Raw genomic sequence first — 25,320 nt, 5'->3', positions numbered from 1 at the left:
TTAAGGTGGTGTGCCAAGAAGAATGGTATAGAATACCAGTCAGCATCTGCAAATCATTGGTCGAGACGTATAGAAATAGACTGGTATCTGTTGAGCTGAATAAAGGGTATTCAACCAAGTATTAAATTAAAATAATGCGGATTTATTGTTTTGTACGAATACTTTTTTCACCCGAAAAGTGAACATGTTGCATTGTTTTTTGTTGCATTGAGATTTAATTTCTATTTATGCTATTTCTGAATACAATGCACCTCTATACATAATATAAATCACTTCTCCTGTTCAGTTTGTGTACTTACATACATTAAAATACGATTTTTCATGTGTACGAATATTTATTTCCCCCCACTGTATATTAGGCTATATAATTATAATTCAAGTGTCTGATTTCATTTTCAAGAACCCAGCTGCCTTTCTTGCCCGTTGCCTACTTGCCTTCTATGAAAAGAGGCAGTAGGTAGGAGTAGCAGTATTTGTATGGGTTTCATTCTAGCCTATTGTCTCCAGTCTCATTGTCATTTGTCCCATGATGACAATTAGGTACTAAGAATGAGGAAATGTGTTATGTGTATAGTTTGAGCCCTTGATGTTGAGGTTTCTGAACTGAATGAGACAGTCATAAATGCCTGTGCTTTAACTTTAACAAGTGTGGAATAGCTATATCTACCTTTCAAGATGCTGCTAGAGCTTTTCAACTATATCCAGAGCCAGGAGATTCCCACTAGCTATATTAATTATCTTCTATTCTATAATTTCTAATTTCTATTGAGGTACCTAGTTTTATTTGTAGTTGAATATTGGCTGTTTGTCATATTATGCAATAAAGAAAGACACTGCACTGACTGCAGTTAGACAAAAGTATTTAATTTTTCAGATCATTCATAAATAATGGTGTAAACTGTAAATGAAAAAAAAAGGTCTATTAAAGAGCTAGTCCATATGATTTTTTCTCAAACTCAGTTGAGCACAGAGAACCTAACATTTGAAGAAACTTGCTATTTGATAAGATGGAATTGGTATACTACTTTGAGATTTCTTTGTTTCCAAAAATGAGTTGCCTAAATTTAACAGTCAGCTAAGCATAGAAATGAGCAAAAAAAGGTGAATATTGAAAAACATTTTGGCTTTTGCCAGTGGGCCATTTTGTTGTGATCTACACTGCACATGCTGTTTAGACCTGCTAACAAGCTTTATCAATGCTTATTGCTAATTTGCTATCACTACCGTCAAATGGGGTAAAAAAGGGACGGTTTTGAGCGTTTTTTGTTAATAACTTCTTACTATGAAACATTTCATATACAAGTTTAGGCTCATTTTATAGCTCTTTGCAAGGGCTATTGAATGGCATCTTCATAAAAATTCCATATGCTTTTTGTAAGGTGCTAGATGCAATATAAAAGGCTCCTGATTTTGTCTGGAAATGGGGTAAAAAGGGACACTTGAAATAAAACTTCATTTCAAATGTTTGAAGCATGCAGAGTGTACTCACCTATTACCAGCAGGACTCCAAAGTCCTCCTTTTCCTTTTAGATGTAACGTAATGATGAGGAGCTCAACAAGCTTTTTTAGGGAGCCATGGTGCAGAGGGTGGATGAAGCATTGCCAATATATAGTCAGATGGGGTAAGACAGGACCGAAATCTCTAACAAGCATGTAGCATCTATACCATGAATAAATAAAAAACCCTAAACCTATCATCCAAATAACTAATTTTACCCTAAAAACAGTCCAATTGTACAGCAAGTGTCAACTGAACATGTGATAATGCAGTCTGACCACTCTAATGTGACCGCAACTACGTAATTGTAAACTTGATGTTTACATTTTTTTGTGGGACTCATCGCAACTGATTTCCGGACAAGCTTCACTGCATACTGATCAATCCAACATACCGGAAACCTTACTTTTTTTTAAATAGTTGGCCGAAGAATCTAAATGTGTTGGCAAGATCTTCTGAAGGCATAAATTTTGCTACTGAAGCGTTGCCAAAGATCTTGCAATATTCATCCACTCTCTGCACAGTGGTTAGGGAGTGACTATTGCATTGAGTGACCTGGATGTTAGGAGTTCTGCCTAACATCCAGGCTGTTCTGCTCCCCAAGAAGATTTTATTTAAATTTAAATTTAGATTTTTGCTAAAATTTAAAATTTAACCAAAAATCTTTGTGATTAACCCATATATATCTTAACTGTGGCCTTTGCTAACAGAGGATCTGCTGTAAATGTGTTTTAGGGGTTGTCCCTAATTACCCCTCAGGTTGTCCCTAATTACCCTGGAGGGATGTCCCATTTTGCCCCTTTGCATGCCATTTTTTTTTTTATGAATGAGATAGGCAATTTCCATCAATTCCATTTTCAAGCGGACACCTGTGTGCAACTTTTATGTAAGTAAAATTTTTTGATATGGATATATTTTTTTTTGCTCCAGACCTTAGTAGAAGTACTTTTCCAAATACACTTTTCACAATTTCTTCAGTGATTTTTTAGAGATAGTAAACGTTTGATTTCTTGACTAGCTTCATACATAATAGATAGTAAAAATGTTGAAGTTTATGCCACTATTTTTAGTTTTGCAATATTTTGATTAGCTGAGCTGCTACAACATTTCTATGAAATGTGGGATGCGCATCCCAATTTACCCCACCTGTCCTTTTTTACCCCATTTGACAGTACATTGCCATTAATGAATGCAATTCTTTACTTGAATATTCTCATTCATGATAGTAGCAGGACATTCTGTACTTTGTCTGGTTTTTCCCAAAATTGTTCTTCCACACTTGAAATCTGCCAGTAATTTTGAGAAATTGCTGTCAGAACTGAATTAGACTGAAAAAATTTCTGCCAAAAATTTTTTAAAGAGGTACCATCAAATGGGGGTAATAAAGGATGTGCAGGGTAAATCAGGACTGTTGTCTCGCATTTCGTAGAAATGTTGTAGCAGCTAAACTAATCAAAATATTGTAAAATTATAAATAGTGGCATAAAGTTCAACATTTTAACAATCTAAGTAGCATAAAGCATGTTAAATAATCATACATTTATTACCTCTGAAAAATCACTAGACAAAAGTGTGAAAAGTGAAATTTTGAAAAAGTGCCTCAGCTAAGGTCTGTAGAAAAAAAAACCGTATTAAAAAATTTACTTGCATAATAGTTTCACACAGGTGTTTGCTTAAAAATGTGACTGATAGAATTTGCTTAGCTCATCCACCATAAAAAATGGCAGCCATTTCTTCAAGATGGGGTAATAAGAGACAACCCCCAGGTAATAAGGGACACCCCTAAAAACTCATTTACAGTAGAACCTTGATAAGCAAAGTCTCCAGTTAACAAAAATATCAATTGACAACAAAAATTTTCATTACATTTACTTCATTCCTTGAAAAATATTATACTTGACCAAAAAACAATGCATAATTGGTCATCACAAAATTGTGCATAGAAGACCGTCAAACAGGGTAAAAAAGAATGGTTTTGAGCATTTTTCATTAATAACTTCTTACCATGAAACATTTCAGAAACAAGTTTAGGCTCATTTTATAGCTCTTTGCAAGGGCTATCCAATGGCATCTTTAAAAAAATTCCATATGCTATTTGTAAGGTGCCAGACGCAAAATAAAACTGTCCTGATTTACCCATGGGAACTGGGTAATCCAGGACACTTGCAATAAAAGTTAATTTCAAAACGTTTGAAGCATGCAGAGTGTACTCATCCATTACTAACAGTACTTTGAAGTCCTCCTCTTTCATTGTAGATGATGTAGATGTAAAATAAATGACATTTTCTGTGATTTTTACTTGTTTTTCCTTTATTGATATTATATTACCATATTCATTAATTACTGAATTATTAAATGTGATAGGTATTACTGTATCCATGGACATGCCACTGAGCATTGATAACGACCTTGTCCACTGCAAGCTTCATATCAGCTTCATGTAGCATTTCTTCTGTATCTGTAAGCTTACAGGATGGTTTGTAATTTCGCACAATTTTAATTGAGTCAAGTGATTTCACTATAACAAAAAAGGTCATGAAAAACATACCTGAAGCAGAAAATAATGTTTTAGTGACAACCATCATATGTTTTGGAGAAATAAATCATAGTTTAGGTCAATCTCTTTTCATTCTATGATGCCCGGTGCACAATTCTATATATAGCATTCTATGTACAATTTTGTGATGACCGATGATGCACTAATTTTTCAATAGTGAATTTTTTTTTGCTGAGCAAGGTAAATGCAATCAAAATTCTTTGTTGTTAATCAATTTTTTTGTTAACTGGAACCTTTGCTAACTGAGGTTCTACTGTAAATGCATAAATTTTTTAATACGGCGAATATATATATTTTTTTTTTGCTCCAGAGCTTAGCAGAGGTACTTTTCAAAATCGCACTTTTCACCCTTTTTTTCAGCGATTTTTTAGAGTTAGTAAATGTTTGATTTCTTGACTAGCTTTATACATAATAGATACCGTAGTAATAATGTTGAAGTTTACGCCACTATTTATAGTTTTGCAATATTTTGATTAGTTTAGCTGCTACAACATTTCTACGAAATGTGGGACACACGTCTTGATTTGCCCCCCCCCATCCCTTTTTACCCCATTTGACGGTATCATAGACAGAATTCTGCACCAGGCAACATAAAATGAAGGCACTCCAAAAAATATGATGGTTGTCATTAAAATATTCCTTTCTGTTTCAGGTTCATTTTTTTACAATATTTTTTTTTTGGTATAGTGAATTCACTTGACCCAATTAAAATGGTGCAAAATTACAAGCCATCCTGTTAGCTTACAGATACAGAAGAAATGCTATACGGCTGCTGATATGAAGCTTGCAGTGGACAAGGTCATTGTAAATGCTCAATGGCATGTTCGTGGAGTGGTTACAGTAATGTCATATCAATAGAGGAAAAACAAGTAAAAATCACAGAAAATGTCATCTATTCTACATCTATATAATCTACAAAGGAAGAGGAGGACTTTAGAATACTGTTAATGATAGATCAGTACACTCTGCATGCTTCAAATGTTTTAAAATCAAGTTTTATTTCAAGTGTCCCAGATTACCTCATTCCCAGGGGTAATTTGGGATGCTTTTATTTTGCTTCTGACACCTTATGAATAGCATATGGAATCTCTTTGAAGATTACATACAATAACCCTTGCAAAGAGCTTAAAAACGAGCTCAAAGTTGTTCATAAAATGTTTCATTGTAAAAAGTTATTAACAAAAAATGCTCAAAACCATCCCTTATTACCCCGTTTGATGGTACTATTGAAGGCAAATGCATTGTTGGTCGAGATCACCTGAAGAAGATGAATAAGACAATGAGCCTGTTGCATCACCTAAGTTATTTATGAATTCAGACAATTTGTCAATACTCAAATATGGGGTGTAAAATTGTAACTGCCAATCGGATGGAAGTAGTAATCTGATGAAAGTAGGAGTAGTAATAGAGGAATAGGAACACGTACATATTGCCCAGGGTGGTGAATTTTTAGCATATCAAGTTTACAGTCCTGCAACGTTATCTGTATATACCATGTGGTTTTGTTGCAGGACTGCCAGAGCTTTCAAAGTTTGTTACCAAGAATACTTCTATACTTTCAAGAATACTATCCTACAGCAGTGGCTACCAATCATATGCAATTTGCCACCTGATTTATTGTGTTTTAATATGCATGTTATCCTCTTGGAAATGTTGTTCAATTTGAAACATATCTATGGCTAATTGTGTCCAACCATACAAGGATATTCAAAAATTGATTTTATTAATTATGGTGGTATGCTGGGACTTGAGCTTGATATTGCAGGGTACAGATGCTAACTCTAATGCTTGCCTACACATAACCTATTGTTGTTTTGTTTGGACCTACTATTCCTAAAAAATATATAGGTATTAATTTATAATAATTCTATCATCAGAGCAGATTTGACTCAAAAATCGGGCATTTGTGGTAAAAAAAGTTCATGTAACCATCATAATCTATACTACGCATTTTAAAAGTTGTACTACCTACATAGCATAATAAGTGATGGGATCTTATAGCAAGGAAAAAGAACTTCGTGGAAGGAAACTCAAGTCCCGGAAAAAGCGCAGTAGCAGGTAAGACAGCTCATTGAACAAAAATGAAACAGTAGGAAGTGAGTACTAATGTCTCTGATAGGCTTATGGGTTATGTAATGGATTATGAACAACCTTAATAAAAACAGACGTTTATGTTTCCCTCCAATTTTCGTGACCATAATACGATGAGTACCATTGAACAAATGAAAAAATGTTGGTGTAAGTCTGCCTTCTTGTTACAGGTCATCTAGTCGAAGCAGTAGCCGCAGCCAAAGAAGCGACAGCAGCGCAAGCAGCAGAAGCAGTAGCAGTGATAGCTACTCTCGGTCGTCCAGCAGCCGTTACAGTAAAAGTAGGAAAAAATCCAGCAAGCACAAGCGAAGACGTTCTAGGTCTCGTTCCTACTCTCGTTCAAAATGCAGCTATCGACGGAGTAGGTCTCGCGACCGCCACTCTAGCAGACACAAGTCCGAGAGCAGCCGTCACAAGCGACACCGGCGCAAGAGCTCCGACTCAGACTCCAGCAGAGACAGAAATTACAGTCGTGGATCTTCAGTTGACAAGAAGTCCTTGAAAAGACAGTCCGAAGACAGGAGAGATAGCAGAGCCTCTTCTAGAGAAAAGTATGCTTCAGTTTTTGCTTAATTACGTACGAGTTCAGTTGTCCATCACAAAGTTTGAATTTCGCGATCAACTTCATCTCTAGAAAACTATCGGCATTCAATTCCTTTGCTACTGTATTACCAATATTAAATTTAGTCAATACTTGTGAAACTTGAAATCCTCTTGACAGATTTTCGAAACGTCGATCAGCTGAAAGAAGCCGTGGAAATTCTGGTCCATCATCTAGCAAACTGCCATCCGTGAAAGAAGAGAAGGATACCAGTATGCCGTCCCCACTGCCCTCGCGTGATATCGGTAGGTATGCTTTTTTTGTGCAAATAATGCAGTGGTGTAGTAGGGAGCTCTGTCGCTCGGCAATACGCTACGCTGATCTTAAATTAATTGTGCATAACTTCGTGGTTACCCGAATAAAAATATTTACGAAATTACTTTAATTATGTTGAAGTGTCACGTTTGAAATGCACTCAAGCAAAAGGAGCGAGGTATGAGAAAACAACCTGAATCAATTATTACAGCTATTGAAGAGGTATTAGCATTCGTAGGATCGCTACTGGAAAGCATTGTTAGGTTGGGAAACACTTTTCGGACCATTTCTGTCCAAACTCCAAAGCGCTAGGCTATCAAAGCTCGCTCCCATAAAGCGATACTATTTAAGTGGACGATTTTTATCGTGTATTTTGTGCAAATGGCGTTTTCTACCGGCTGCAATTTCTGTTTGTCAGTCATATTCAAATACATAATGAAAAGCAACACCGACATCTGTTGAGCACACCACGAATACAACTGCCTCGTGCATATCAAAAGATCCGGAAAATGCTGCTAACCTGATTAATTGTTACAAAGATGAAATCATAGTTAAATTTTCGTTATTCTGGGCTGGGATTAATAGATTATAGGTAACTTTGGACGTTCCATTACGTTTGCTCATTAACTTGACTTGAACTTTTCTGTCACAGGATTACGTTTTCATTCCATCCGGCTCAAAAGATTATGATTTTCGTTTGTAGTAAAATTTATGAATAATATTCTGATGTGCGTCATCATTTATGAATTAGTCTGTGATTTGAATGCCTTGCCGAGCAGAATTAAGTGAGTCTGACAAGTTGAGTCGTGAACGCGCCATCGCAGAGCTCAATGATTCGTCTTTCACCCAAGCTACCTTCAAGTCATCCAGAGGTACAAAGGTTAAAGAAGAGACGCAAACAAACGGAGAATCTAAAGCTGAATTTAACTTCGGGACGTCCGCAGAACTGAAGAACAGACCGGCTGCGGTCTTGGCTGGCGATGAAAGCAATCTTTTCAGTCCTTACGTAAGTTATATAGATTTCTTGTTACTTATTCAAGCAATCAACACGTTGACTACGATTGCTTCATCTTGTACAATTATTTAATTTTTTGTACTTTTTTTTAAGCAGGGCTGCCAGACGGTCATTTTTTCCGGACAAATTCCGTGATTTAATTTTTCTCAATTGCGTTGGCCGGCTAAAATTTATGATAGGGGTACTTCCTAATTAAATTTTAAATACTGCAAAAAGAAAATAAAAAGATTTTTATAGCGGAACCTACAAATAAACTAGTATACATTGAATTATCGGCCTTATTTGGCCTTTTTTGTTCTCGGATTTGGCCGATTTTAGGCAACCTGAATTACGCACCACTACCTCCTGGAGAAATTCATTTCGTGGTACGCATATGTACCAATACGTAGTCAACGTGTTAAGCTGGTTTAGTTTTGTTTATGGTTATCGCTCTTGTTGACTGACTTCCGTGGAATTCTGATATTTTATTGACCTAGAAGTCCTTCTAGGGGTAAATTTCTCGTGCATATTTAATTTCTTGGAACATTATCTTTACAGCTGTTCGGTGATCCCGAAGAAAGAGAGGAGAAGTACCTCAAAAGAATTCTTTCGATACGACAACGCGTCTACGACACGATGGTCAGCACCGCTGGCAACTGAACAAGTACTGAGAAAAAACAAGCAATTTACTTACTGAAGATACATTTGTCGAACTTGTCGAATCTGATGTATCATCTTCTCTGTGATATTCCCATTTTCTTATCTTCGATGTCTTTTAAACAGACAAAAGATCTACCCTTCTGTTCAAATTTCGAATGTTAACGGATGAGCGTCTATTTCCGTGCTCTGTTACTCCTACGGATAATATTACTGCAGCATCTATACTGAATCATGTTCTTACAATAGTTCTGAGACTTGACGACCGAAATAAACTATTATACTAATGACAATTATGATTCAAGTCCGCGAATATAGATAGATTAGAGACTCAATATCTTATGAAATTTTGTCGGGCTTTGTTGTCACTCGGTGAAAAATTACCTATCAAGCCTGCCAACATCTGACACTCGAAGTAGAGGATAAAGCAAACAAGTACCTGTTTTCACATTGACATAATATAATCGGCTAGGATTTCTATAGCGTGTGTTCTGTGCTTGCAGATGAGCCTCATACAATGACGAGAACAAGAACAACGTGCCCTCATCGCTGGGCACAAACACAAAAGCTTCATTTACAAATGGCCACTTAATATTCCTAGGAAATCAACTCTTCATTTCTAAAAATATACCTACGTACTTCGACACTAATTGAAACGCTACATGTTATAACGTACGTTTGATAGACGTTATTTACATTATCTGTACAGTCTTTCACGTCACCGGAGCATTTTCTTCGTTCCGAGAGCGTATATGTTAAGTCCGACGTTGTCTTCTACGAGAAAAACGGGAAGTTAAGTACTTATACATCACTTCAACACCGACATCTACATATTGGTAGCATGTTCCGCTCAGGAGACATATGATTTTCCTAAATTATTATTGATTCAACACATAAAGAACTTGGAATTAACAGGGCGTTATCAACCACCAAAGGCAAGGAGTAGGTTTAAAATCAACTAGCAAATATCAGAAAAATTAAAACGATAAATTAGCTTTTGTTATTAACTTCTTTAATAATATGCTATAAATATGGTAAAGGAATCATTGACTCAGATTCTATTCAAATGAATTGTGCATGTCTTCAGATGTTTGGAAGCTGAAAGTTCCTTTTGTGTTTGTATCTTGACAAAATTGGCATTCCTCTGAATCAGTAACCGCTGCCAAGCATTACGCAAAAGAATGAAAGAAAAATGATAAACGGGCATCCACAGATGCTGGCACTCAACCTCGCGCTACTCGATAAACTGCTTGTGTTGTATAAGCGAAAAATATGTCATTGCATGAAATTAATGCCGAGAGCCCCAACACTTCTTAATGCTTCCTTTGTGTACTATGAGAACGTAATGTAGCACTACTTCCTAAAAGCCATATTATGTACTCTACCCGCATAATCGTTAGATGCAGCGCTGATTTCTTACCATCGGGAAGGAGTCAAGTTTTGCAAGAAAGCCAGGAGGCTCTTTTTTGTAGCCAGTTATAGAAGCTAATACGTCGTTGGAAACAAGTGAAGGAAATATTAGAACATATAAGTAATGGTAAGAGGTAACTTAACGAGTTTCCGTACTAACACGATGCAACAACCTTTACATTGACCTGCATAGAAAATATTCAATCAAAGTTTAGGATTATTACAAAATATATTATTGTTCCAATCAAGCAATGAAGGTCACAGCATTTATAGAATACATTATTTTCATCTTCTGTGTTCTACCAGCAAAAAAATACTAATAAAATATAATTGTCAAGAATGAAAATCATGAATTTGGGCGGAATAACCTGAAACCAATTTTTAACAATTTCAATAAAAATCACATACTGGCTCTGCGATGCATTATGATTTACAAGATTGAAAATATACTTATAATAGTCGCCAACAATATTGCCATGTGGAAAATGGGTATAATTCAGTACGAACAATCGTAATAAAACTCGAACACTTCTAATCACATTAAACAGGATCAATAAAGTGTTCGTCATATTGCACTTCGTTTGGATAGTCTTTAATAATGGTAAGTAATATGGCCGTCTGAAATGATTGAGCGCACTAAAAACTAAAGTAACTTCAATTTAAGTACATTATAAAGATCATGGAATACTTGATTTGATCCATATGCAATAATTTTTGGCGCTGTTCTACTAGCAACGTTCACCTTACAAACAAAGTTCAATGATACAATCTTCCGCTACACCCACAGTCGTGAACGAGACAGCGCCTGTACTCCATAGTAGCTACATCAAGAGAAATGCCACGCCAAGAAACGCGCAGTGCAGACCAACATCGGGAAGAACTTGGTAAGCAGAGAAGTAACCAAACATAAAACACGTCCGCTATACAGAAAAAGAATCTTCACACGGGCAAAAGTTTATTTGTTTTGCTGATGGTTCCAAACTTATCAGCTTTTCCTAAAATTTTCCACCCCCAGTAACTGATCTCATTGCAGTGAGATTCTTGGCATTGGGGTTTTTGAAAACCAAAAAAGATAATGGTTTTAGACGATGAAAAATACATAATAAACTCTGGTTAAAAAGTCGATTTTAGTGGCCAGCAAATAAGAATGGCCTGCTCTGCAATGCATGCTCAAGTTCTAAGCCAACGTAAAGGCCAGTCTACTGAAGGGGGCGAATATCGCCCGATTGCATGACTTTAGCAGCGTACAATATTCTCTCTGAGGCGCACGATTGCTGCTGTATAGTTGCAAAATAATTCTTCCCTGTTTTATATTTAATCTGCCTAGTCTCACAAGCCCCATTTCGTAGGGTATATGGTAATACCCTGTGCAATCAACAGAATCGTTAGCCTTCACAAGAGTTCTATGTTCTGAAAATCGTGAGAGCCCTTGCAAAGAACTGAGTCATCAAGTCCTTATTTTTGTTTAGTAAAACAATTCCATTGTCAACGTCTCTAAAAACTGAGGCTTATCTAGCCTGCTGCTCCAGTAGCTGCTGGCGCTCCATGGCGCTCCTGTTGGCCACAGCCGCCACGAGAGCAGCTCCTCGGCCGCTGCCGTCCTCGGACAGCATCAAGTCAAACTGCAACAATAACACAACATTACCTTATTAATAAGAAAAAACAATGCTATGAGCAAAAGAAAGTGCTTTTGAGGCAGGTAATCGCTGCTAAACTCTTGGTATTTTTGTGATTCAATGTTTAAACTAATTTTTAATTGGATAAAAAATTACATTTACAAAACAAGTACTTCCACGTATGCGGGCTCAAAAACATCAGGGTGAGAATATTAAAGTAAATGTGTAACCGTCAAATGATCTGAATAGGAATTAATCTCTAAAATGAAGTAAATGAAATATAAAATTGACAATGAAAGATTGCGAGGTAATCTTTCAGATTACAAATTTAACATCAGGGGGGAAAAATATCAGATGGAAGATATGAAACAAAACAATCGAAAACATTTTCCAGATACAATCTGAAAAAAATACATTGATCACAAGAAACGAGTTCGCAAATGTATGCATGAGGAATGAGAGCGCACCTCGATCCCAGGCTTGACGAGTCTCTTGATGATCTCGACCATCATGTCGTGGAAGAAAGGATGGAATCTGTAGACGGAGCCGTCGACAGCCACAGTAACTTTCTTCTGAGCGATCCTATTAAGCAGCACTGCAACGCCCGCGCCTGCCAGGTTAGCTGCTCTGCGACTCACCACCTCGCATACATAGCGCACGCTTGCGCAGTCTTCAGGGGTCGCGTCTAGGATGCCGAGGTCTTCCAGCACTGACAGGCAGTTACTGAAGTCTCCTGGCTTGTCACTGTCGAAACAAAGGAGTTTTTGGTTAAGTAATTCCTAGGTCAATTTGGCGACTATGTTAGGCGGCTTCTTACAGTTACGAAATGCAACCGGATGAACCGACGTGTTCACCGAAAACTCACAAAATTGTTTTGCTATATTCGGGACAAGCCAGAAGACGAAAACAGAGGCTCCATAGATGAAAAAGGAAAATTTTTTATTTCCTTTTTCATTCAGCGCTATAGTTTTAGTTCGGTATTTAATCGAATTGCCGTATTAGTGGAAGAAAATTCCTGAACGAGTCCATACAAATTTGTTGATTCAATAAATGACTTATAGACTAAATGCATTAACGATCATCCAAAAATTTTGATAGTTTAAGTCGGCCATTGAAATCAGGTTTTCGAAATTTCAGCTTTGACACAGAAAGTAATCGAAATTTGCACAGGCCATAAAAATATTATGCATGAATAAAAATTTGATAGTTTCCGATGCAGCCCCCAAAACTCGCTAACACCGGAAGTATTCGAAATAAATCACAAATACCTCCACTAGTAATACCTCGATTCACGCACACATCTCGCTCAATTCTAAAAAGAACTAAAGGTTTGTTTCGACTTTTAAAATTGTTGATTCTGATGTTACTTGTTAAAAATTTTGGTCACTGCAAGTAGTCGGAACCCAATTTGCAGTCAAGCACAAAAAAATAACATAGATGAATTAGAGCACAGTAGACAATATAGACTGTGATTTGTGGCCGAGCCTCATCAGTATGGATGGATTCACACCATACTGCCGGGCACGTGCCAGACATAATAAGCCAGTCACGGTCCAGTCCAATATTCTTTAATACATTCTCTTAGAAGCATCCACACCATTGAAATGGCAGGTGCCTTGCACGGCTCGTGTGAATGTTCAATGGAAATGCAATAAATAATATTGGACTAAGCCGTGACTGGCATATGCCTGGCCCGTACCCAGCAGTATGGTGTGAACCCGGCTTCAGGAGTAGGAATAAGGTAGAATTAGTAGCATTGGTGCTTATTTTTAACTAGTCTTAAGCTAGTCTAACTTGCTAGTCTTACCTTTCAATTTCTGAAATGTACTTGGTGAAGAATTGCCCCTTCTCCTTAAGCGCATCGCAGTTTTGGTTTTCAAAAATCAATCCTTCATCGACGAGTTTGACGAGCACTTGCCGCGCTATTTCGCCCATGTACATGCCGCTGATCATCTTCTCAAAGCTGCGCACGGCCAAAAAAGTTTAATGTTAATATAAGAAAAAATTTAAAAAATACTTGTGAGTAAACAATAAACATTGCAATCGAGAGCAGAAACACAAGATGTGATTCGCTTAATTGTTGCTGCTACAAATATTCTGGCAGTAAATATTTGAGACGATGCAAAATATTCTGGATTAAAATCAAGTCATGAAGTTTATAATGGATTTTTTCCATATTAAAAACATTGACATTAAAGAGAACTTAAAAAATATCACCTCAACATTATATTTTAGCGATATAATTCAATAGTGATACTTTAATTATAGGAGTCAAGAAACGCCAGTCGTGACACTAGAAAGAGAATTTAAGAAAACGCTAATAAATACTTCTTCATCGGAGAAGATATGGCTTTTAAACTTATGAAAAATTTCTCAATGCCAGTTCACGGATAACAAATTGGTCAGTAAATACCTACGTCAACGGTGAAAACGTTCAATGAGATCCATGAATATCATCATGTTGAGACTCTATTAAGTCAGGTAATGGTGGCAGGGTGACCCAGTGGTTATAGTTCAGAGTATACAAAATTGAATCAGTGAGTTGCGGGTTCGATCTCAGCTTGACAGTTCTGGTAAAAATCGACAGTAGCCGGGTAGTTGAGAATATCAAAGTTGGAGCAGTGAGTTATAAATTCAAAACCCCAGCAAGTTTTAAGAATTTTGCCATGTCTAAAATTGGCGACATGGCAGATTTGACCTATTCAAAGCCAACACTATTATTACCATCACTAATGACCACAACACATCACTGTCACTCACAGCTGCCGCCCGGGGTTGATGGACTCCTTGTCGATGTTGTGGTCGCAGTACACGCGGATGTCGTCGAGGCAGCCGTTGTCGCCAAACGCGCCCCACTCCGTGTTGATGATCACCTGCGCCACGGTGAGGACATTACGGACGGTCACAGAGAAATTAGATTCTGCTACACACCTATACTACCAGGCAACGAATTTGTTTAAACATTGTGTCTGACATTGGCAAGTTGGATTTTTTCTTCATTCGTGGAAAAGGGAAGTAAATGAGGGGCATTTCAGGAGATAAGTTTCGTGATATCAAAAATAGCTGAAAACTTGTTATCAAGTATGAGCAGCGGTCAACAAATTGCACGCGTGCCCAAAGTATTGAGCAGGACTAGGACTGCACAGTTGAGTCAGAAGACGAGTATCGTAGCTAATAGTAAGGAGTAACCAAGACCAGCTAAAACTAGTTCAACGATAAGAAGCTGCACCACCTTTTTCTTTCAATAAGCATAGAACAGATAAAGCCATAAATGGAAGAATGCAGTGTTATATACACAATATACATATTTGTGGAACTTAGTTTGGTGCCTGACAAGGAAAATTTATAAAAGCTATTCACGCGGACATCTTTTACACTTTAACTGCGGGGTATTTACTCAACCTGAAATTTCAATTTTAATTGCGGAATTGTCAAATGGTGGTCAGAAAATTTGATTTCATATTTTAATTGTGATCTTTAGAATTTTACTGAACATTTTATCCTGATGTAAAAAATTCGTTTTTACAAATTTAAAAATAGAAAAGGACTAGGAGTTTCATGCTGAAAGTGGGTTGAACGGTTACTCGTCAATTTATATTAATTTAGATAGAAGATTAAAATCGGAGTTTTAGTAAGGAGTTTAGTAAGAAAGTATAGGAGTTTTAGTAAGGAGTTTATCGGAGTTAAGTAATAGGACATAGTAAGTATCTTTACTAAGCAACGCCGAACTAAGACGCTAGGCGCAGCAAGATAAAAACGATAGATTGAAATTAACAATATGAAATCGAGTTTTAGAAACAAAAGCACGTTTTAATACATAATTAGCTGTTCTCAGGGTTTAATTCTACAAGCAAGAAATGTTATAGGTATTATAGTTTCACATGCATTTATGCACATATTAGCAACGATGACATTTTTACTTACCCCCTCAAAGCCAGAATCAAAATCCTTGCAGCAAGAAAATAAACGTAAAATATAATACACAATAATTCAGTGACACGTGCACGAGGGAACGTATTCAAAATACGATCCCTACGGCTTTTTATAATAGGAAATCGTGACGGAAGAAGTGGAGGTTGTGAGTTAACTAAAGAGATCATTTTAACCGTTGTTAGCAGTAGATTTTGATTAAAAGACTTGAGTCGAGTCAAGAGACGCCAAGCCAAGTGTGATTTGGGTAGATTTTTCTGATGTTGTGAGTCAATAAAAATTGTAAACATGTCCAAAGCCAAAAATTAGTCTGGAAATGATAATGATTGTGACAAGATGAATCTAGTATTGTGCAATGAAATTTCGTGAAAAACTGAACCAGACTAATTCTGAATTTACTTGGTCTGATTCCGGTGCTTGCTCGGTTAATCAACGAAACAATTTTGACCCGCAGTAAGAAGCGCTTAAACATTATGCTAATTTATGCACCGTAATGCAGGGAAAAACCTTGAAAAATATATGTAACACCTCAAGCAAAAATATTGTGGAAGTTTCTCAGATTGTTACATAAGAAAAACTACAATGGAATTGCAATGCGGTAGTGAAACATCAGCCAGCGTTGCAAAATTTACCGAAATCAGAATAAACTCAACATTGTTGTAGGCTATCAATAATTTCCAGAATGAATGATAGTCCGGTAATTAAGGGGATAATGAATGCACTCGCTTCGATGATGAAAGCCTCACCTGCTGAGGTCCGTCCGTGGCTCCGTCCCAGAGCTCCACCTTCTCCAGTTTCTCCATGTAACAGGCGTTGGTGCCCGTGCCTGCGGTCAAACTCGATAGTAATAAAACATGCAGTCAACAACCTCACATGCAATAATGACTAACGCTATTAATTTGAGTCAAACACTGGCACTTAATATTAGACAGTTGAAATGCGCAATTCATATTATCAACATATTTCACATATCAACCATTAATAGCTAAATCTTGAACGTGAAAAACCAGTTCACGTTAATTTAAAATCTAAACATTGAGTAGTCATTGTTAACACTAAAAAGTTCATCGCTGGGAAAAATTTGATACATTTGATCAGTAATAAATGGCAAAAATCCTTCAAACGCGCACCTTATCGAACTAAATCGTCGCAGCTAAATAGGTAATAAGTGTTATATGGATCACATATGCAAACGTTAGTCTAGTCTCACGGCCCTCAGCATGTATAAATTAGTGCATTCAACGAAATGTTAGTCGAGTTTCGCGGCATCCAATTCAAAGTAAGCATATGCAACAGCAAGTATTAGTATAATCCAAGCGAATGTTCAGCAGTACATTCAAACGGAACATAAGTTGGGTTCAAGTTTAATATTGTCAGAAAACGTATACAAAATTTAGAATTTATATCAGTTCGATAGCACAAATACAGTTTAAGGAAGAACGTGTCCAAATGCACGTAATTAGTTAGGAGATGTAATAGTTGATGCTGCTGAAAAATGAGGTAAGTGATTGTCAATGTTAACAATTGATTTTAAAGCAAGTTTTCTCATGGTAATATACGCGAGCTCATTAATAGTACTTACCATTTAGATAGCTAGAACTAAATGACCTTACTTGGTCAGCTAGAAAATGTCAAGTGCATATCACCGGAGTTTCCATTTGATTTCTAGTAAGATTATGTTTGGTAGTGCATAATATTTTCCTCTAGACGTGTTACATGAAGTTGAAAAAATCTTCTAATTTGGCTATGATAACTAGCAAGACACTAAGAGGAAAAATTAGTTTTTTAATTTTTATTTTAATAATATAGGTAATATAATAATAATATAATTTGACAATTGCAGAGAAAGGTATCAAGACAGGTAGAGAATACATGGCCTGGTGGTCATACGTACCGACGATGAGCCCAATCATGCAGTTGTGGTTCTTCCAGGCGCACGACATGAGGGTTCCTGTGGTGTCGTTGAGCACGGCACAGATCTTGATGCGTACGTCCTGGCGAGACGTGCAAGTTAGTGGCGCGCTAAGCGATTACTGCAGCAGCCTTGGCTAATTACAGCTTGTTTTCGTTAGATAAACTATTTGGCCGATTACTGACAGCTTGTTTTCGTTAGATAAATTATTTGGCCGATTACTGACAGCTTGTTTTCGTTAGATAAATTATTTGGCCGATTACTGACAGCTTGTTTTCGTTAGATAAATTGTTTGGCCGATTACTGACAGCTTGTTTTCGCTAGATAAATTGTTTGGTTATTGGTAAGCATTCATTTCATTTATTTTTTGAATTAGAATGGTTTTCATGCTCATAAGTAGCGATGAACCAAATAAACCACTTTAAAAATATTATTTGATAATTAAACTTCTTTTAGATAGATTTTATCAAGAATAGAGAAAAGACAATTAAAAAGATAATAGAAAAGTTCAATGCATTTGAAACGAAAATAGATGTGGAAGAAAACAAGTTGTATGTACCGTCAGGACTGCCTAGCGCGATAGCAATTGAGTAATGCAAGGAAAACATTGAAATCTAGTTTTATTCAGTTGTTAAATCTACGACCATGAAATTTGATTTCTGGGTGAATTTAAATTCGCACTGTCCACTTCAAAGTTCTCGACGCATCTTTTATTGTTTGAAAGTTTTTCGAGAGATCTCATTTTATTGTATTGATTTAAATTAAAGCGGCCAAGAAGCTAGATAAGTCTTAAAAGTGACGCAAATGGGGATAGTTGCCCAGAAAAAGCCGCGCGGTCACGACTAAACGCGATGGTGAACATTACAAGGAATCGCGCAAAAAGAGTGAGTCTCTGAGCAAAAAATATATAAATGTTCATTTTAATTTCTATTTCAAGTGAAGTTTTCATCCTCTCTTCAAACATTTGATGATGTGACATGTAGAATACTTCACCAGGAATAGTAAAAATATTGAAATATTAGCGTCCCTATTGAATATTGACGCTAATATTGAAATATTAGCGTCAAAAACCCACGAACACGTCACAGTACCACTAATTTATAGAGCCATTTACTAGATAGACATTGTAATAAAAAATGTAGAGAAAAGGTCGGTCGGTGCACCTGAAACTAGAAATGCATTAGACATGAGCGAACGCACGCCGTCACCGCGTAACATTTAATTACCTTATCACCAGCGCAAGAACGTCTGCATCACTTAATGTAGAACAAATAATTAAACTTGTGATACTTATAAATTTGCCAAAAATAAGCTTATTTATCCTGAAGTTTGAAAGAAGTAAAATCATGTAAAGATCGTTAGTGATTCACAAACGAACACAAACAAATGCCATTATAAAGTACGAGTAAAAAATAGAACATTAGGAACACGCATCACCGAAAATATGGTGAGCAGGCTATCATGCAAAAATAACATCATTAAAGTTCAAATTTACAACGCAACGAGCAGAGATTAGAATTAGAGTCTTCATATCAGTTCAATAAACGGCCACACCACTGCTGCGAGGAGGCAGTCGTTACTGGCATTAGTGGCCGTGCACTGCCCGGAGCAGCAGCAGCAACCATTTCAGTAGCAGCTCCGGTAACTGCCACGTATTAATGCTTTGTAATAATGACGCCATGAATTTAACGCTTTGTAATAATGACGCCATGTATGAATTTAATGGACGCGGATAAATGGTTTGGTCGCTGACGAAGGCTGCAGCGCATGCACCACGGGGCGGGTGGCCACTCACCCACAATAAGAGAAGCCCGGCAGTTATGGTGGCGGTGAGCACAGGCCACCAAACAGCCTGTGGTGTCGTTCAACAAAGCCATCACCGGCACACGCACCTTTATTGAGTCACATCGCACGCATCAGTTCCAACAAGCCACGTACATTTATATACTTTCTTACGCCGTGCCAACAACACAGATCATTAAGAAGAAGTTTCGCGAACATATTCGTCATACTTCTTCCGTGCATTCGTGGCTTGGTAGTTCGCGAAAAAATAGCCAGGTGTGTACGAGCATAAACATATCTTCTCCATAGCTAAGTTTTTGTTTCTAATTTTCTAAGTTCGTTTCTAATTTTGCTACAACATTCGACTAGGAGTTAGTGTTTGTATTTGCGTTGTTGAATGCAATTAAAGATAATAACGACAGTCTCGCATGCAGCCACTCTATACGGATATAACTACATGGTCTGCTTCTACTCGTGATAATAGACCTAAAGCAGTGTTACTACTATACTATAAGGAGAACTATTGTGATACTACTTCAACACAGAAACGCAGAATTCTGAAGAATTGTGACAAAATTCAAGATATTTCGTGATTTTCAGTAGACAGCTCTTCGTCAGCTCCAGCCTCGAACTAAACGTCTGCCATGGAGCCAAAACCAAACACCACCCATCACCGACGCGACAATGTGCGATGCATATCATAGAATCAGAGATGCATATCATAAACTCGCTAACAATTCAAAAGCAAATATTTTTATAAAAAAAAACGCTTGGAAACTTTACGCACGTTGCCCCGATTGACACCGATGTAGTTAGTAGCAAACGGCACAAATGAATTGACAAGAGAAGAATAATTCAGTGAATACAAGGATGTTTTATTAGCATTATCCAAGGCAATTCAATGCTTTCCTAAACACAAACGCCGCTCATCCTGATCACATATTTCGAAAGGCACCTACTGAGGTTCAATGACTACCTTCTATCAAGGGCTAACCAGGCTCTGTAATAGTTCTAAAGCTTTCAAGTTTAGATTTCAAAGCCTCGTAAATTGCCGATATGAAGCTGTATCGATAACCGGGAGTGGAAAGTTGGCACACCGAAATGTTTCGTTGAAATCTTTGTCGATGCTATGCAAGAAAGCCAAAGTTGTCGAAAGCCAGACTTGTCCCCGCATTTTGGCACGCGGTTCAACCAAGTGTCCACTTGACCATAATCAGAAGCAATTTTTGTTCTCCAGTTGATTATAATCAGTTAGACACTAGAACTTGTTATTATTCTCTCTGAAGATTGAAGTGGTGCAGGTCTTACCTGTCTCCTGGCGATGGCGTCCTTGAGCATAGCGACGACGTCGTTGCCTTCAACGCCTGCGCACTTGAAGCCTTTGGTCCACCTGGCGAGCCTGGCTTTGGTGAGACCTTCCTGCGCACACGGGAAGCTGAAGGTGAAGCCCAGCGGCAACAACTCGTCGTTCAGCTGCCGCTCGTTGATGAACGATGCCATGCATGCCGCGATGTGGTCGAATAACTGCACAGTACGATATACCGGTTAAGAAACATCACAAATATACCTATCAGCAGTAGTGACACATCTAAATATATCAGCAATAGTAACACATCTAAATACATCAGTAGGTACAATCTCTGAGACACAAGCAATAAGAATATAACTTGCTCATCACAAACCAAACTCATCCTCGCGCGCTCTTTGTACTCACAAGAAATCTTTGTGAGTCCTCGCGCTCTTTGTACTCACTACTTACTACTCACCACCCAAAGTAATTCCACTCACTTAAAAACTTTAGAGCAGAAATCCAAATCCTTTGCCCATGAAAGATATCTTCATACTCAGTCCAGATGAATGAAAACAATAAAATGTGTACTGTGTAGTCTAACAAGCCAGAAGTTTTAAAACAGTTTACAAGTTAGCCGCGCTATACAGAGAGGAAGACAATAATGTGACGATGCTGACCTCGGTGCCGTGTCCGACCATGATGTCGTGGGGCACCGCGTAGATCTTGCTGTCCATGGCGAACTTGCCCTCGCCGAGCTCGATGAGCAGCACGCGGAAGTTCGTCCCGCCCAAGTCTAGCGCCAGGAACCGCCCGCTCTCTGCCCCACACAAAACTCATATTATTGATACTACACAACAAAATATAGTTCATTTTAAAGACAGTGCGTTCTTATTAGCAGATGGAATATACATATAAAACGCACGTTTTTACGCAATGTAAAACAATCATAATTTATACATTATATTGATCCTAGCTGGCCTATAAAACTAAGATTTAATTTATATTATAAATTATATGAACCTTTTAAACGGAATAGTTCAAGGCACGAGTTTAGCTTGGCATTACACACAGACGATGTTTATACAGAGAGCAGAGCGGGGAGAGCAATTACCACACAAGCAGCCATTCATCGGCATCAAGTACCAATCAACGTTATAAACACACACATGCGCGGCTCATCTTACAACACTCACAACAAACTGCTTCATACACGCGAACTTAGCACAGCAAATATTGTGATCGATATTTTGCTTGTTTCAAATGTTCGGCTGCATTAATAATTCAATTTTCCCGTTAATTTTTGGAAGATGTAATTTAAAATAATTCAAATTAAATAATAAGCGTCAGTTCAAAATCGCTTCCCAGCTTACTAACATAACATATAACCGTGACACTGTCCGTCAAACCTACTATGTATAGCGTATGAGCAGTACTATCTTCCAATGATCTCTCAAGATCACCTATATTGTGGTCTTGCCCAGTACGAATTGATTTTAAACAAGTGATGGAAGTAGAAGTAATAGTGGACACAAAAACGTATTGAAATTACAGAACAAGCTAAGGGCAAAAAATTGCATTCGCCAAGTAGTAGCAGAATGACACATCGGTTAAATTTGTGGGCAATAAGAGGAGCCATATAAATCTAAGTAGAATTTCAACACTCTTCAGAGGACGCCAGCACGAGAGACGGAACAGAAGAGCAAAGAATTCTACAGTTCCAGCTTAAGGGGGATGGAATCCAACTTAACCCCCCAACTGAAACCCGGAGTCACATAGTGTCAGCTCCGTGGTGTGCTTAGCAACAAACAATTATTTTAGAGATGGAACCCGTACATGAATTTTAAGAAGCATTGACATGCGTCAGGAGCCTGTCAGAGATGCTTTACAAAATTTCATCCAAATGGACCAACAGAATAAAGTTTTTAGATATTTTCTCTACTTTTAATTTATAGAATGGATAAACTGTGCCACTATCAAGCGTTTCAGCAACGTTCATAACTACTATCTCAGAAGCTAGTCGGCCAAGTACAGTAGTATCAAAACCACTGTGCCAAAAAATTGTAATGTTTTGAAGATTGGGCTATGCAGCACAACCTTTGCCATAAGGGAGCTCTTGTACGAAGGTAGGGAATTGGTACTACCTTTGCCATTGGGGAGCTCCTGCACGAAGGTAGGGAAGAGGTACTACCTTTACCATTGGGGAGCTCCTGCACGAAGGTGGGGAAGTGGTACTACCTTTGCCATTGGGGAGCTCCTGTACGAAGGTAGGGAAGTGGTACTACCTTTGCCATTGAGTGTACGAAAGTGGGGAAGTGGTACTACCTTTACCATTGGGGAGCTCCTGTAGGTGGGGAAGTGGTACTACCTTTGCCATTGAGGAGCTCCTGCACGAAGGTGGGGAAGTGGTACTACCTTTGCCATTGGGGAGCTCCTGTACGAAGGTAGGGAAGTGGTACTACCTTTGCCATTGGGGAGCTCCTGCACGAAGGTGGGAAGTGGTACTACCTTTGCCATTGGGGAGCTCCTGTACGAAAGTGGGGAAGTGGTACTACCTTTACCATTGGGGAGCTCCTGTACGAAAGTGGGGAAGTGGTACTACCTTTACCATTGGGGAGCTTCTGTACGAAGGTAGGGAAGTGGTACTACCTTTGCCATTGGGGAGCTCCTGCACGAAGGTGGGGAAGCACTTGATGGTCGCCTCTGCGTTGGTTTCCTTGGCAAGGCCGCGGTTGAGCTCGGTGTTGAGCGTCTGGCAGACGTCGTGCAGCGTCTCGTCGCTCAGCACCAGACACTCGCAGTGGAGCCGCACCTGCACAAACAAAATTAAGCTATCAACAAATTTAGCTATTTAATTAACAAATTAAGGTATCAACAAATTAAGATATTTAATTAAGAAATTGAGGAACCAACGTCAATAACCTTGTTGAATAAATTCAATACTCACAAAGAGAACTCTCAAACATCTAGAGAAATTTCATGGACAGTCTTTTTTTTTTGAAACTTTCGACAGCGTGTTCCTGAATTCTAAAATACAACAGCTCAGTTAGGAGCGAAAATGAAAGCAAAACGGTAGGTACTGAAAATTTGACCGTCGATTGTATTTTCAGAGCTTGAAATAAAGAGCCTGTGAAATGAGAGTTGCTTGCTGCTATCGCTCGTTCATGTTAAAAGACATCTTATTTGTGGATTTCACAGCTACTTGTTCTTTAATTTACGTTGAACCTTAGCACTAAGGATTATATAATCTATTGTAGATTAGTGACAGCCACTTGTTATTGCCGGTAATGATTGATAGCAAACGAAACGCCAGTTATTATCAATATGGATTCATGTACAGCACAGAGAGAGTAAGAATAAATAAATGAAACCTTCGACTATAAAAACGTCAACGCTCGCCTGATCCAAGAATAGCTCACCGGCAACACAAGAATTTGATATTCGTTGGCGCAGCCGTGGTGCGATGCGCTGCCCACGCTTTATATTTATTATATTTAGATTTTTGCTCGAATTCTCTCAAAACTATACAATAATCATTCATTAGAAGATATTCCGGATTAATTACCGGTAAAGCAAGATCTAGATTTGGAAGAAAATGAACTCTTGATAGTAGCGAACAGATTTACAATATAAAGCTTAATATATAACATAGAATAATATATATGTTATTTTTGAACATGATCGTATACCACAAGACTCGATTTAACACTGAAAACGCATTGAATGATTGGGCCCGCCATAATCAGCAAAAAATTTCGCGCTGCATCGGTGATCGAGGGCATCTATTTTGATCACAAATCAGGAATTTTTGTCACTTAGAAGTTTCTACTCATCCGATTGTTAGAAAGCTAATTGGTCATTTGGCAATAAAACTTTCATAAGTAAACATTCAACAAGGAGGATGTGAAAGATTTATTTGATCTCGCATCGGGCAGTTTTGCGAACAAAATAATAACCAGTAGATGTGTTCGTTAGCACTATTCTATTTCACAGAGCACTATTTCATTTCATTATTATTATAGCACTATTCTATTTCACAGAGAAAATAATCTTATACATTTTGCTACAGTATTTTTACACTCTTCCATACTCGCCGAGGAGAATATTTTAGATTTGTTCTAAATTGGCGAGGAGAATATTTTAGATTTGTTCCAAATTAATTTATATGGATAGAGAATAGAGAAGCTGCGCAATTGACTGAGCTAGGACAGATCTGACAGGTAGCCGAGGTGACACGCAAGGTCTTTCATGACACAACGACAGTCTTGTTGCCGACTTTTGCAAGGCATCAGCAGTATAAAAAAAGACTTCGGTTACCTGATCTCTACCTATTCATACGAAGATCGAATCATTCGAACGTCTGCCTTATTCGAACATGGTCCACTTGATCATAATAGATAAAACAAAATAAGGGAAACACCCGAGAATTCCACGAAACATATTTTAGTATGGTGTAGGCTGTAGGTCCACCTTTTGCGGCAATTAAAGCCTTCCCAGCAGGCATTCGGTGGTTGAATCAATGTTGAATCAATATTTAACTACGCATTACGACATTGAGATCGGGGTGAAAGGAGGTTTAGAATGAAAATTGAAGCAACGTCTTTCATGCAACGTCGTACTGACGTTACAATTCAACGTTGAATCAATGTTGCTACTACGACGTTGCTGCAACGTTGAATTTTATGGTTGAATCGACGTTGAATCAACTACACATTACGACATTGATATC

The 25,320-nt window shown here is 37.8% G+C and overlaps 2 protein-coding genes across 4 annotated transcripts in view; one reads left to right on the top strand and one right to left on the bottom strand.

Annotated features, from left to right (window-relative positions):
- The first annotated feature begins 5,829 nt into the window (after window positions 1-5,829).
- LOC108670730 (serine/Arginine-related protein 53) lies at window positions 5,830-10,748 on the top strand. 2 transcript variants are annotated; one of them, XM_047883470.1, is made up of 6 exons: window positions 5,830-6,113; window positions 6,317-6,697; window positions 6,868-6,992; window positions 7,779-8,008; window positions 8,555-8,660; window positions 9,157-10,748. In XM_047883470.1, the coding sequence occupies exons 1-5, from the start codon at window positions 6,043-6,045 to the stop codon at window positions 8,654-8,656; spliced, it is 909 nt and encodes a 302-aa protein (XP_047739426.1). In that variant the 5' UTR covers window positions 5,830-6,042; the 3' UTR covers window positions 8,657-8,660; window positions 9,157-10,748. The 2 variants fall into 2 exon arrangements, with proteins under 2 accessions (XP_047739426.1, XP_018013711.1); XM_018158222.2 differs by having other exon boundaries at window positions 5,832-6,113; window positions 7,782-8,008.
- Window positions 9,087-25,320, bottom strand: part of LOC108670729 (hexokinase type 2) — a 33,072-nt gene continuing 16,838 nt past the window's right edge. The window contains exons 2-11 of one of the 2 annotated variants that reach the window (XM_018158220.2): window positions 23,241-23,403; window positions 21,272-21,411; window positions 20,612-20,827; window positions 17,504-17,603; window positions 16,356-16,435; window positions 15,604-15,627; window positions 14,440-14,552; window positions 13,487-13,642; window positions 12,147-12,423; window positions 9,087-11,685 (exon numbers count right to left, since the gene is read on the bottom strand). In XM_018158220.2, coding sequence (XP_018013709.1) covers window positions 11,572-11,685; window positions 12,147-12,423; window positions 13,487-13,642; window positions 14,440-14,552; window positions 15,604-15,627; window positions 16,356-16,435; window positions 17,504-17,603; window positions 20,612-20,827; window positions 21,272-21,411; window positions 23,241-23,403 — 1,383 coding nt within the window. In that variant the 3' untranslated portion in view covers window positions 9,087-11,571. The remainder of the gene's footprint in view (window positions 11,686-12,146; window positions 12,424-13,486; window positions 13,643-14,439; window positions 14,553-15,603; window positions 15,628-16,355; window positions 16,436-17,503; window positions 17,604-20,611; window positions 20,828-21,271; window positions 21,412-23,240; window positions 23,404-25,320) is intronic. The other variant, XM_018158221.2, reaches the window with a different exon arrangement.

The sequence above is a fragment of the Hyalella azteca genome, unplaced genomic scaffold (genome assembly GCF_000764305.2).
Source record: "Hyalella azteca isolate HAZT.00-mixed unplaced genomic scaffold, Hazt_2.0.2 contig12979, whole genome shotgun sequence".
NCBI classification, from domain to species: domain Eukaryota; kingdom Metazoa; phylum Arthropoda; class Malacostraca; order Amphipoda; family Hyalellidae; genus Hyalella; species Hyalella azteca.
This window is presented reverse-complemented; position numbering and strand designations above follow the sequence as displayed.